Genomic DNA, 13,689 nt, shown 5'->3' on the forward strand with positions numbered 1-13,689 from the left:
CAGGCTGTCAGAATACAGTGGCTGCAGCAGCAGCAGCAGGCCAGTGCCAAGGAGTGCAAAAGCAACAGGGATGTCCCCCTTGCCCAGCAGAAGGGCTGGGGATGGTGAACTCTCCCTCTGCTCCTCCAACCTGATGCTGGGTGCAAAGCGGAGAGCTCCCAAGCTTTCTTCTCCTTGCCACCCAGCAGGGGCCCTTGGGGATGAAAGGCGCTGTTGGAATGTTTTGGGGTGTTGATGTTATGGAGGAGAATGGGGATAGAACCAGTTTCTTTAGCATCAGCTTGAGGGGCATGCCTAATACTGCCCACTGGTGTGGATGTGCTTATGGACCGAATGCACTGGGAGCTGAGATAAACGTCCCTGAGCTCCACTCCTATTGCAGCTGTAGGCAGGGGGAGTGACTGCACTGCTGTTGAGCCAGCAAGTTTGGTGAGGGACAGGCAAGACATGCACCAATGCCACCCATACTGCAGGATAAAGTGCCCTGGCCTTCCCTGCTCTGTCCTGTTGTCCCCATGAATATTCCAGGTGGGGCAAATCCTATGCCTCATGCTCAGCCCTGCTCCTGCATGGGCAGGCGGAAAGTAAGCTTGGCACAGCAGCTCAAAGCAATGCTGAAGACATCACCTTTAAGGTGATGAAGGCATCACCTTGGTCTTGCTGCATGCACCCAAAACATGCTGGGGCAGCTCAGCCAGAGGGTAAGAGGAAGGTTCAGAATTAGGGGATGCATCCCATCCTGGGAACAGGGCTGCGGGCAGGATCAGTGGTCCCCATGGGCTGGGAAAGAGAACTTACCAGGCACAGGATGTCCTTCCTTGTAGCAGGACAGTGTGTCCATGGGTCCGGGCACCAGGAAGGGAAGACAAATGGCTTGGATACCACCATCTTGTGCTGCAGCTGAGAAGGGCACAACCACTGTTTTGGGTCCTTGACTATGGTGGCCAGGAAAGGAGAAAAAGCCTCTCTCCAAGGCACTGGAGGGCTTTCCTTGGAACACTTAAGAACTGGTTGTTACCTCAATGGCTTTGTGGGATGGTATCTGGCTCACATGGTTCTCTGGGACAGCAGTATCACCCTGATGTTTCAAAAAGCCCCTTCTGCTGTCCTCTGTTGGTGCTGAGGATGCTCAGCAAGGTTCAATAGGGTCAGGGAGGTGCTCGGGGACCAGCCATCCGCTAACTCACACCCACAGCTGGCAGAGTGGCCCCTGGTGTGTCCCATAGGAACCAGCATCACTGCTGCTCTAATGCACTGGAGCAGGGATGCACCATGAGCTGGACTTGCCCAGGCTGTGCTCCTCCTTGTCAGTGTGCCTTACCTGAGAGGTAGGGGCTTCTCTGACTACATCGGCCAGTGAGCAGTGAGATGTTACAGGTGCCTGCTGAGTAGCCAGACAAAGATGAATGGGGAGCTGGAAGAAGGTGCTGGGGGAGAGAGGAGATGTCAGGAAGGGTAAGTGGATGGGGCCAAGAGAAAGCGATCTTAACGTATCTGAACATGAACTCTATGGCTTCCAGTCCTGATGCTGAATGCATGTAGCCTTACAGCCACTGTCTCCTCCAAGGCTCCTGTCTTGACTTCCTGACTGATCCTGAGAAAACCTATTTCTCTGGTAAGAACTATCTCGTTCTCTAACATGAATTGCCTCAAGAGTGCAGGGTGGCAGACAGACAAGACCTTTCTTATCTGCTTTTGTCTAGGGAGAGACATGGAGGAAACCAGCAGCTGGGTTGGGTGAACACAGAGGAAGAAACCCTGTAGATACCTACAAGATGCGGCCACCCTGTTCCACCCCTGCAATGGTTCCACAGACCACAGCAGTGGTGGGTTCACCACCAGCACTGGGCTACAAGCTGGCCCCTGCTGCACTGCTCACCTTCATCCACAGCCCAGGGAATACCACTGAGCACAAAGCACCAGGCACTGAAGATGTGACTGATGCTGGAGGCCTCCACATCCCTGAGCCCAGGCCACCATGAGCATCCATCACACTAGGGCAGTCCATCACAGAAGAGAAAGAAGGGAGTGGACCATGGCAGCAGCCCCCAGCAGAGCAGAGTGTGGAACAGTAGTGGCATGCAGACTGTGGGAATGGCAGGAGATGGAGTCAGGGAGAGGGAAGCACAAGGTGACTCGGGCAGATGGGGAACATCAGACTCACGATGTTAGAGGCACAACTTGTTATGATTCTTTTTTTTTTCCTTTCATCATTAGAGACAAAGTAAAAGGAAATTAAAGCATAAGAGGGGGTGAAATTGAAATCACAGTTTTGTTTACATTATAAAAGAACAATCTAATAGGAATAATAATAATATCAAATAAACAATAATAATTAGCAAAACAGGAAAGAAGAAAGCCCTGGAAAATTCCTGCTTGGATGGTGCTCACTGATGGAAGGTTTATGTGACCGGTTTTATTGTTTGGGGATCATTCCCTTGATAGCTGACTCCCGGTTTACGTACGTGGCCCAGTAGACTAAGTTGAAGATGGCAAACAGGACTGGAAAGACGATGCGGGACATCTTGTCTACCTTGCTGACGCTGTTGTATGTCTTCTTACTCTCTGGGAGCTTCTCCTCTGTGCGGGGCATCTTGGGGGGTATGTTGGTGGCAGTAGCAGTGGCACCAGCACTCTTGGAGATGGTGGGCAGGCCAGGGTCCTTGGCAATGTTGAGGGCATATGTGGTGCCAACAATGTTGTAGGTGTTGTTGGTTTTCTTCGCTAGCGCCACTGGTTCTTTTTTCTAGGGGAGGTGGAAGAAAAAAGCAAAATAGAGATGAAGCGACTGTAGAACTGCATGGAGAACATTTTGTCCTCTGAATTTACCTGCTTGTCCAGATGAGGAGATGGAAAAGGGTGCGAGGAGCAAGAGATCAAGAAGGCGGCATTGTGGAGGGGAGAGAAGATGTGGTGAGAAGATGGCCAGAACCCATGATGTCTGGCCACTTGAGGGCTGCTGCAGCATACAGATGTGCTGGACTACGGTGGACCTGCTACTCCATGTAAGCCCAGCATACATCAAAGAGGTCCTGGCCTGGCAGCTGTGTCCTGCTGCAAGCCAAATAACTGAAGCCACATAACTGAGTTGGTTGCCTCCTTGCAGCCTTGCAGTGGTATAAAAAGGTGTGTGCAGCTGCATTTGAGTAGTATCTGCCCCAGACAGGTCTCTCCTTGACTGGCAGAGTGCTACCAGGTCCATTTTGTGTATTGCCAGATCAGTACAAGCGAATGTAGGCTCGAACTATACAGACTCGCTGTTTTCTCTCTCAGTTGGGCAATGTTTTCTGCTGTATGTAAGGTTCAGCCATGGAGAGACAATGCAGGAATGAAGTGTTAGCAAAGAACAGCACCCTGTCTGGCCATCCTGATGGAAGAGCTTGATTTTCTGCTTTGCTGGCCTGCTTCCTGGGCCAGGTGAGAGGAGGCAACATCACAGAAGATTATAGTTCTTGGGGAGTTTGTTGCAGAAATCCAGTGGCTTTAAGAATTTGGGTGACAGCATTGCAATATTTTGCACCATATTACAAGGCCATAAAATACACTGCATCAGTGCCCTGAATACCTCACAGGAATACTTCACAATTCAATATCATGATGTCCAAAATGCCTCTGGACACTTTAGAGCACCTCATGACCTACCCAAGTAAGATACAGAACAGACAGAAAGCATTTGCACTAGCCCTGGATTTCAGGATTGCTCAACATGGTACTATATGGCAGAGGGAAGCCTTTCATCTTGTCTTTGTATCTAGGGGTTGCTGTAAATCAAAGGAGATAAGTGCACATCTCCCACAAGGCTCCAGGGACAGCCATGCTGTCCATGCTGAAGGGAGGAGAGCTTGCATAGCAAATGTCACATATCAGACATGATGTACTGAGGGATGATGGAAGACGCTGAAAACAGTTCAGATGTTAACGAAGATAAGTAGTCAGGAAGATGAAGCTAAGCAATCACGATAGGTGATTTCATGTCATATCATATAAAGCAATCCAGGTCTATCGGGAGAAGCTCATTGAATGAAATCCGTTAATAAGCAGCCACCAGGCACCCTACTCATCCTAGCACTCAGGTACTCCATACAGGTGTCCACTGTAATTACACCAAGAGCCATTATGAGACACAGTAATGACTCATGGTGGGAATCAAATATCTAAGCTCAGAACAAGGTGTGACTTTGGATCTCATTTTTTATTCAAAAGCAACTGAGACACAAGGTAAGACTCATGCAGGCACTTCCCAGGGGTACGTGGCATGGTCTTGCATGAGAGAACCATACGCAAAGTGATCATCAGGAGAATGGAAGAGTGTGCAGCCAGCAGGACCTGTCCATCTCCCTACCCAAGCCTGGGTTAAGCAGCAGGCAGCATCACTGGGTAGCACTGGGAGCTGGAAAGGACAGATCTGCCCAGCCTGCTCTGCAGAGATACTCCAAGGGCTTTAGCTTTCATTCGGTACTTCCATTTTTAATGTGCCCACAATCACCATGGATATTTCTAGTTACCTTAGGAAATGAATTTCCTACAGTGATTTTCAGAGGGACACTAAAACCAGACTTCTGTGCAATCTTTAAACCCCTCTCCAATAATATCATAACCAGGCCTGCAGCCTTGTAATAATGCCAGCAATTACAGAAATTAACTTGCTGTTAGAAGGAGGTCTAAATATCTTCAGACTGCAGACCAGACTAAGCCACTGGTCAGATCATATTCATGGTCTTTTATGGGAGAGGGTGCCATGATCTTTGATGATTAACTGACTGATTTCTGCAGTCATTAGAGACACGTTAACTTGTACCCCCTGCACAGCAGGTGAACTTTTCCTGCTAAAGAGCTGACAAGAAGCAAATAAAGGGCTAAAGAGGTTTCACCTTATAAAATATTTAAATATGCTTAAGTATGATTACTTATTAACACAGCTATGGGAGGTAATAAAGCAATTGATAATCAGTAATGAAATGAAAAAGACTGTTGTTCTAGAATGCAATCTGAAGTGCTCTGTGATTATTTTAGTATTAATCAGCCACGTTACTTGTTACAGGAATACGATTACTACAAGTGACATGACATTTTCAACCTGGCTAGCTTTTCTGCCCCAGAGCGTGGAAAGTGGATCTGTCTTGCCTGATCAAAGGCATTAGGAAACAGCAGGCTGAAACAGAGTAAATTCAGATGAATATGAATGCTGTGGGTGGTGATAGCAAGCCGCTGCTCCTATTAGTGTGATCCAGAGCCCTCAAGCATCAACCTGGGCTTCTCTGGACCTCAGATCAGGCTGTTCAGGTAGTGCAGAGGCTTGGGAGCCTGCAGCCAGGGCCTTTTCTCCACCTGCCTGTGAAGTCTTCTGCCCTGATCAGAGCTGGGAGCCTGGAAAGACATTGAGAAACAACCAGAGCACTCACTCCTACACCAAGGCACATGTGTGTGCTCCGGATCTGCTCTGCCCCTGAGATGTCAGGAGAAATGGGTTCAGCCTGAAGTTTACTGGGCTGTGCTTTACAAATAAGTGTTTCAGGCAAGATTTTGACAATCAAACAGAGCAAAATGTGCTTATTGCTGTCAGCTGTGAAGTAGCCCCCAGCCTTCCCCCTGCACCTTCATCTGTGAGGAGCGCCACGTCTTATTGAAACAGAAGGGAAGAGTGGAGGAACAGAAGGAAACCCCACATTTGCTTTGAAGACTCGTCCAATGTAAAACATCGATGTTGCAAAGCAATGCCTGTGTTTATAGTCCAGCTCAAGCACAGGGCAGTGGAATTGCTGCACAAAGCTGTCCCTGCGCTGCTCTCCTGAGGGGAAAGCTGGTCTAGAGATCAGTATGTTCCCTGGAGATTGCGGTCTGACAAGTTCTCCCACAACACACATACTGGAAATGAATAACATTTTTGTTAAATATTGTTGTCTTCAAGCCTCTCTATCGAGGAGCTAATAGCTGAACCTCTAAGTTAGGGGAACTACAGGTTTTGCCTGTGATCTGCTGGAGATTAAGTTCTCTGCACTGCTCCTTGACAAGAAATTGGGATGGAAGCACTATTCCTCTGACAGGCCATTGAAGGTCACCATCACTAATATGCGCAGTACTTGAGAAATGCAAGGTATCTACCACTTACCATTCTAGAGAAAAGTCACTTTAATGACCTCCAAACAGCTCTAGTTTCTGACATACTTGAATCCTGCAATTCAAAGCCCAGCAACTGCAGTTGCTGTTCCAGCAAACATGTCACTCCTTCCTCATGCCAGCCAAAGTTCCCCTCTGCAGTGTGCCAGAGACTTGATCCTATCAGAGAACAGCAGCAAAGTGTTTTATACTGTGATGCCTGTACCCTGAGCAGAGCCAAAGGCTCTAAACAATACAATCTTGCATTAACAAACAGGCTCGATCAATGCCAGGTTGCTGTCAGCTGCTGGTGTAACCTTTGGCATCACTCATCCCTCCCATCTCTCCATTGTTATCAGATTATGTGGGACTGAGCCCAGTGATCTTATGCTCCCTGGATCACCATACAAAGACTCAGAAGTTGGATGGAGTCAGTAATCAGCCCAACACACCAGACAGATAGTGTTGAGAGAAAGAAGGTGAAACGTTGTTGAAGAATGATACATGGACTCTAGTGAAGGTGCTGAGAACATAAATCACTTACAGTGCTATGGAGGGCTACAGGTGATTGCAGTTGCAGTAGGAGAAAGAATACATGGGCTGCAGAGCATGGTCAGCAAGGGAAAGTGCCACCCAAAGCATATTTACTATAGTGAGGCAGAAAAAAAGATGAGCCTGGACCACCATATGAGTCTGTAAGACTTCAAACTGGTTGAAAATGGTGGCCTGTCAAGGTTGGTTCTAGTTCCTCTCTGTTGTCAAAGGGGATTGAATCAAAGATGCCACAACAGGAAAGAAACAAAGAAGGAAGAAGAATTATCCCCTGGATCGAGGGCAAACTTTGTAACTGCTGAAGGGTGGGTTGGACGAAAAATTAGGCTTTAATCAGTGGAAAAGGCACCTAGTGCAAGTGGTGAACGTGTCTGTCACTTTCAAAATACAAGAAAGAAGGTCACAATGATAATATCTACAGAAGCATTTGGAGGATGCTTTGTAGTGACTTTCTGTTAGCGAAAAGACATATGAAAAGTACATGAATAGCCTGGACCTAACCTTCTTGCTACGCACTACAGGATTATTGTCTTAAGGATGAAAAGGATAAAGATCCAGGACTATTTCTCCATCTACCGTTTTCATGTGTCTGACTGCAGCTACTTGATTGCTTTTGTTGCTTCTTGCCACCTAGGATTTAGGGCAATGTCATACAACCACAGATACAGAGCTAAAGCAGATTTATGCATAGACATGGCGTTGCAGGCAGATTTAAGTAAGCATCTTCCAAAGATCCAAAGCATCTTCCATCCTGAGGAACAGAAACTTTTCTTTGCAGGGAATTCCCTGGCAAAAGTCATCCTGGCAGACTTCATGAGTTTCCCAGTGTCGAAGTCACGATGTTAATAGTTGGCTTTCTGGTTTCTCACTCTCACAGCCACTCGGAGAGTGACCTTGTTGGCTCCCTACGGTTGGGATGGGTGGGATGGATCTCACTCTGTTCAGACACAGCCCTTCTGTCCTGATGTGGACCTTTTTAACAGGATATTTTGAGGACATTAGAGATAGGGAGCTTTGCTGGCTACTGAAACACTCACCTTTCAAAGCCTTTGGCCTCTCACTCTCCCCCAGCTACTGCCATCTCCCACCTTCCTCCTGATGATGATTTAAAAATACCCTGTTTACTAACAGGTTTTCCACACTGGATCCAGAAACTTCTCCCCCAGTTTGATCTGCACCTCCAGGTTGGTTGCAGCACTCTGCTGTACAAAAAGAGAAGAAATCCTTCATCCACAATTAGCAATTACTGATGGCAGGCAGGAAAGGCTTGGAAAATCTTTGGGTCCAAGAAACATCAGTAAAATCTTATCAGAGTGTGCACTAGTGAGAGTTTTTTGTGACATCTATGGTGACATCTGCCTGCCTTTCAGTAGCTCCCAGAACCAGAATTCAGCTGTAGCTATAGCCAGAGCATCATCATGATCATTTCTGATGCAGAGATCGGTGATTCATCAAGATCAGCCCATCATGTTAGATTCTACCTGAAAAAACGGTCTGTTCCACCTAAATCAATGGGTTGGCTGAAGGGGAGAAGGAAAGAATGGAACCAACCTGAGAGAGTGAACACACTGGGGGTACCTGTAGAAACCAGCAGCTTTTGCAAGGTAGTGATTTCTCTCCAAAGGGATGGGAAGCATTGCTGGTGCCTACATTTGAGGTGAGGGAAGGGCTGATGCTTATTGATTTGTTTTTTTTCCATGTTCATGTAAGGAAACAATCAAACCTGGAGTGAGGATCCTTGCCATTACATCAATGAAGAACATGCTTTTTGGCTGTGACGAAGGCTTTCCAGAGATGAGGGCTCAGCCTGGGCTTGTCACTGACAGTTTTACTCCTGGTACAAACACTTTAAAATGCCAATAGTTACTCTTTTGCCTCCTCTTTCTTTTGTGGTTTCAACCACCTGGCTTGTCAATCGCTTCAAGAGCCAATTAAAGGCTGAAACTGAGCCAATGAGGCATCTTCATTGCATAGCAATTTCATTGCTTGGAAATGTTCAATTGAATAAAGATGAAAAGCAAATATGGTGACACATCATATTCCCAAGCTCCCTGAAATCCCACCACTCTTCAAGGAGCTCTCTGAGCTGCAGAGACTGGGAGTGGGTTAGCCTTCTAAGGTAAAGATCAGGGTTAGCTTGAAAAAGCATCCATGAATTCGGGGTCCTTCCTGATTCTCCAGCCTGACACCAATTGCAGCAAACTCACAGGAAACACCCCCTCTGAAACATTTCTGGTCCTGCTTTGTTTTCTTGTTTGATTACCATGTGAGCAAGCATTCTGCATGCTCTTATCCTATTGCTTCAGCACTATTAGCCTTGCAGTGCTGGGTCATTGAATAAATCAAGGAGCGCACTGCTTCTGTGACAAACTGAAGCTTTTGAGCCTTTGCTGCTTTTCCAGCTGTGCCCAGTTCATATAATTGCCCAAAGCTGTGTGAATCCTGACTTTTTGCTGATTTGCCCATCCCTGAAAGTAACGTGGTTGCTTTGAAGACCTGTTCTGATCCTTCACTCATGCCAGTGACCTGGAAAAGGCTTTTCTTATCTTTAGAGGCCAGATTAGCCTTATTGTTCCCAATGGAAGTGGAAGGCCATCAACTGGCCTCCTCTGGAGCCTTTTGCCATGAATCTGTTTCTCAGACAATGGCTGCAAAAGCAAATGGATAGAGAGAGTCCAAGAAACACAAGAGAGACATTCAGCACCCTGTGATGGCTGTGGTTCTCCAGAAGGCCTCTGTTCTCCTGCTTTGACCTTCATACCAGAGAGATGACCGGTTGGTTGTTGTCTTCTCAGAAGTTACTGCAATTCTGCCAGGTATTTGCATACAGCCCCACCACAATTTTAAACAACACATTAAAATGCAAAGGAGAAAAATGTAAAGGCTCCAGAACCAGGAACAAGGGCAAAGCTGATTTTCAAATTGATTCAATAAATATAAACAAGGAACAGCATGCTACAGTAAGTGATTTCTCTGTGCAGCCGAGACTAAATCAGTTAGGAAGGAGGGTGCACGAGCAGGGGTAGCAGTGGCTGTCAGGAAGGAAGCTGCCAAAAAAGCTGATCCCAAGCAAGAAGGGAAAACGTGGGTGATGCCAGGCACTAATTTACTGCCAGTTGCTGTTTCTGATTGCTTGCTTCCCACCCACCCTCTTTGCCCGAGCTTACAAAGCAACAGATGTGGGCAACAGTACGAGCGTTGGACCTCCCCATCACTGCACCGTGCTTGCCTGTGTCGGAAGAGACCTACAGTCAGGGGTACCAGCCACAGGGGACACAGCAGAGCGGAAACATCTCCACTGGTGAGGAGTGGCATATTTGGGTTTGTGTGGCATGCTAGCAACATGGAGCGGGGCATTTATGGGTTGAAGGGAGAAGACCACCAGCAGTGCAGGACCATTGCATGCACACATTCATGTTTCCACCAGTAAATGGTCATGCAGAAGGACAAAGGGGAAAGTGGGCAGTCATGCCTGGATGTTTTCCTCCAGCTAAGCACAGCAAACAGTCCTCCAAGCCCCTCCTCCCTCAAGAACCACTCCAGTTGAGACCTGAGCTGGGGACCCCAGTAGGTAGCATCCAGCCTCCGGAATAGCTTTGGTGCTGCATGTTACCCACTCCTGGCCCTGGCACAGTTCTCTCATGCAGCGTTTCTTCACCATCCCCTTCCCTCCTTGGCCACAGGGCTGACCTTCATCTCTTGGGCTTCCAGCACCTTCTTGCCATCCCAAGCCCAGCTGCGCTTGGTGAAGTAGTTGACAGTGGCAAATTCGATCAGCGCAGAAAACACAAAGGCATAACAGACGGCTATGAACCAGTCCATGGCCGTCGCGTACGCCACTTTAGGTAACGAGTTTCTTGCGCTGATGCTTAGTGTGGTCATGGTGAGGACAGTGGTGACACCTGTGGAAACACAGCAGGAGACAAAGATGGTGTGAGACCATACACTTGTACCCACCCAGTTTCTTCTGAAACCACGCAGCTGGCATTTCCATCATGTAGATTTAGGAGCTAAAGCCTAAGCTGTGTGGCCCATATTCTCCTTGTGATTGAGAGAGCCTTACCCAGCACAAGTCTGTGATGCAATTCATAGAATAATATATAATACAATAACAGCTAGATGGTTGGGAACCTCATGGAGGAGCAGAAACTGGCCACACATCCAATGTGGTTCTCTTAACACTGTGGAAAGAGTGTCTCTTGACCTGCATGGATGAACACAGCCAGGACCCCATTAGTAGCCCAAGCTGCCAGAATCAGTGTCACAATGATTTATCTTTAAAAGATGATCTGTTGCAAAATGCCTTTTAAAGCTTTTTTCATTAAAGCAAGCAACCATTGCTATCCATTTTCCCCAATAATGTGCTTTTCAATTAAAAATGCATTAAAAACATTATAAAAATATTGACTAATTTTCACTTCCCTTAAGCCATACTCCTGGTAATTGAAGAGTTTCAATAACATTGTTGACAATACTTTCCGAGAGGCAAAAACCCAGGAATAAACAATTGGAGTTCTCATTATTCTCTTAATAGGAAAGCAAGGCAATTTGGGAGCAAAGACATTCTTCACAAAGGTAGGTTTTAATTTTTCAGCCATTTGTCAATCTGAGCTGCTGCTTGAGGAAACCTGTCTAATTGCAAATCTCAGACAAACATAGGAGGGAATCAAATACCCTCAGAGGAGGGCTCTCCCCCAGTGTTGGGAGTAGAGGATACTCCAGAACCAATGCAGATGTAAGAGCCCACTGGGGGCATGAACAGACATGGGGTCTGGTGTGTAGTCTGGGGTTTAGTTGCAAGTGATTCAAAGGGTGAGGAAAGTTCATCAATGACTCTGTATGTCTGAACTGGTCCTATTTTCCATGTGATTTCTCTCTGAGCTTCCCCCTTTTCCATTCTGTTGGATGAAAACACCAAAAAGTAGGTGCTAAGGGGCTGTACACTCTCTTCTTCACTGTTCTTACTGTTCAATGCAGCTCCTGCATTCTGCATCATGCATACCAGCTTGGTCATACTAACCATCTAGCTCCCTGGGAATTGCTGTAGGATTTGCCTCACCAGGGAAGGGAAAGCAATCTGATGCTAACAGGAGAAGCTGGGGTCAACTGTAAATTATAGAGCTTGTTCATGACCCGCATTTCACAAGCCCCACTAAACACAAAACCCATAATGATTCCCTTCTAGTTCATTTAGGAGGGTGCAGAGCCACCTGTGACCCTCTCTGCATCACATTCCAGTCTGCAGCAGGGGAACAAGGTCTTGTGGAGAGGGTCCAGAAAGGAAGACAGTAGCCTTGTGGGTTTGTGGCAGTACTATCATGACCCTTGCTACAAAGAAAATGCTTCATGATCTTTGAAGCTGTACCACTTTCTGCCTTATTCAGAACCAGGAGCAGGTGGTACCATGTATCCCCTCTCTGCCTGGTGATTTTTGTTCAATATACTCTCTGTTAAGTGGTATCTGCTGGGCAATGTTTTTTCTAGGAAATACGAACCTACAGCATCACACCTGGTCTGTGAACATGTGTGTGTAGATCCTGAGAGAAAGGTCTTGGCAGGAAAGCATGAAGCAATTCTGTTATTTAATGTTTGTAAAAGCTATTAATGTATGAGCAATGCCAGCCTGACACTTTGCCTTGGAGAGAAGATCTGAAATCTGCAGCAGGAAATAATAACAATACATTTACCAAGCAGTTCTACTGCCTCAGACCAGGAACTTGTTATGTGGAGCTCTGACCAGGGGCATGATAGCAATTTCAGAAGTAGAGCTTTAAATGCCTCCCCATGTATCTGTCCTCTCCTCAACTCAGAAGCCAATATAGACAAGCAGACACAGACAATTGCATATAATTAGATGATCAATACCTTGATTACTGTTAATATTTATGGCTTGGCTTGTAGCAGAAACACGGACAAGAGTATTTTTTGCAGTGATTCAGTGGAAGCAGGGGCACTGGGGAGACACCGAGAGCTATTCTGGGACATGGCAGCAGTTTCACTGATGCTGGTCAAGGCCTGGAGAAGGCCAGCTCTGCTGCTCGCTGTATTTGCCATCATTTGTGGTGCCTTTCTCTCCAACCTGAGAGGGTGCCCCATGCTCCTGGACTCACCAAAAACTGTTCGGGCAGGGACAGACTCCCTGTTAAGCCAGAAGGAGACCTGGGACAGGATGACCGTCATAATGCAGGGTAGGTAGGTCTGGATCACAAAGTACCCGATCTTCCTCTTGAGGTGGAAGTGTGTGGTCATGACGACATACTCCCCTGTGGAGACAGCCAGTTAGAGATGCTGAGCCACTGGTACTTTCCAGGATGGGGCCAGTTGGCCACCAATCCATCTCTAAACCATTAAAGATCCATCCTGAACAAACTTGCAAGTTCTTAGATGAAATGTCAGCGTGTGTGTCCTGCTCCTGGTTGACATGCCCTGGTATCCTGTGGTACTGCAGGCCACCCTAACAGCAGTGCAAAGGAAGTATGGATGCTGCAGCATGCTGTTGGCACTGACTCTGCACGTCCTGCATACAAAACCAGGTGTGCACCCCAGTGTAGCTTCAGTGACTACTGCACAGCATTTATCCTTTCAAAACACTTCTCTGGAGACTTCTTTAATTCACTACAAAATGGTTATGGGACAAAGGCAAATCAATGCCAATAAAGAACATGGCAAGAGGCCTTCCCTGTTTTATCCCTGGCACAAGACGCCTCTCCCAACCCAGTTCCCATCCCTTTTCTGCTCCAGCCCAGGGAGCTACACTGTGGGTAAGATCCCTTAAGCCTAGAGACATCCTAACAGTGCTTCAGTAGAATTCCAGAGCAAAAGATTGTGTTTTCTCTGACAATTCTGAAAATATTCCACCTTTCCCAACTGTAACCATCTCAGAAATCAGGGCAAGCTCTGTTATTAAAGGTCTGGGCTGTAAATCACAGAAGCAGCCATCCCTGTTTTCCTTCAGTGCCCTATTCCTCCACTCAAAGCTCTGGATATTTTGCTGGATTATTGTGCCTTTTTGTTGTGAGCTTGGTTCTGCTAAATCATTAC

At 46.9% G+C, this 13,689-nt stretch overlaps 1 protein-coding gene across 1 annotated transcript in view; it reads right to left on the reverse strand.

The window, feature by feature from the left end:
• Nucleotides 1-2,416: 2,416 nt before the first annotated feature.
• Nucleotides 2,417-13,689, reverse strand: part of LOC308224757 (gamma-aminobutyric acid receptor subunit alpha-3-like) — a gene marked incomplete at both ends in the record, with an annotated part of 54,158 nt that continues 42,885 nt past the window's right edge. The window contains 3 exons of the mRNA XM_080624942.1: nucleotides 2,417-2,746; nucleotides 10,339-10,550; nucleotides 12,759-12,911. Of these exons, the coding sequence (XP_080481068.1) occupies nucleotides 2,417-2,746; nucleotides 10,339-10,550; nucleotides 12,759-12,911 (695 nt within the window). The remainder of the gene's footprint in view (nucleotides 2,747-10,338; nucleotides 10,551-12,758; nucleotides 12,912-13,689) is intronic.

This window comes from Psittacula echo (genome assembly GCF_963264785.1).
Source record: "Psittacula echo genome assembly, chromosome: 8".
Lineage (NCBI taxonomy): Eukaryota > Metazoa > Chordata > Aves > Psittaciformes > Psittacidae > Psittacula > Psittacula echo.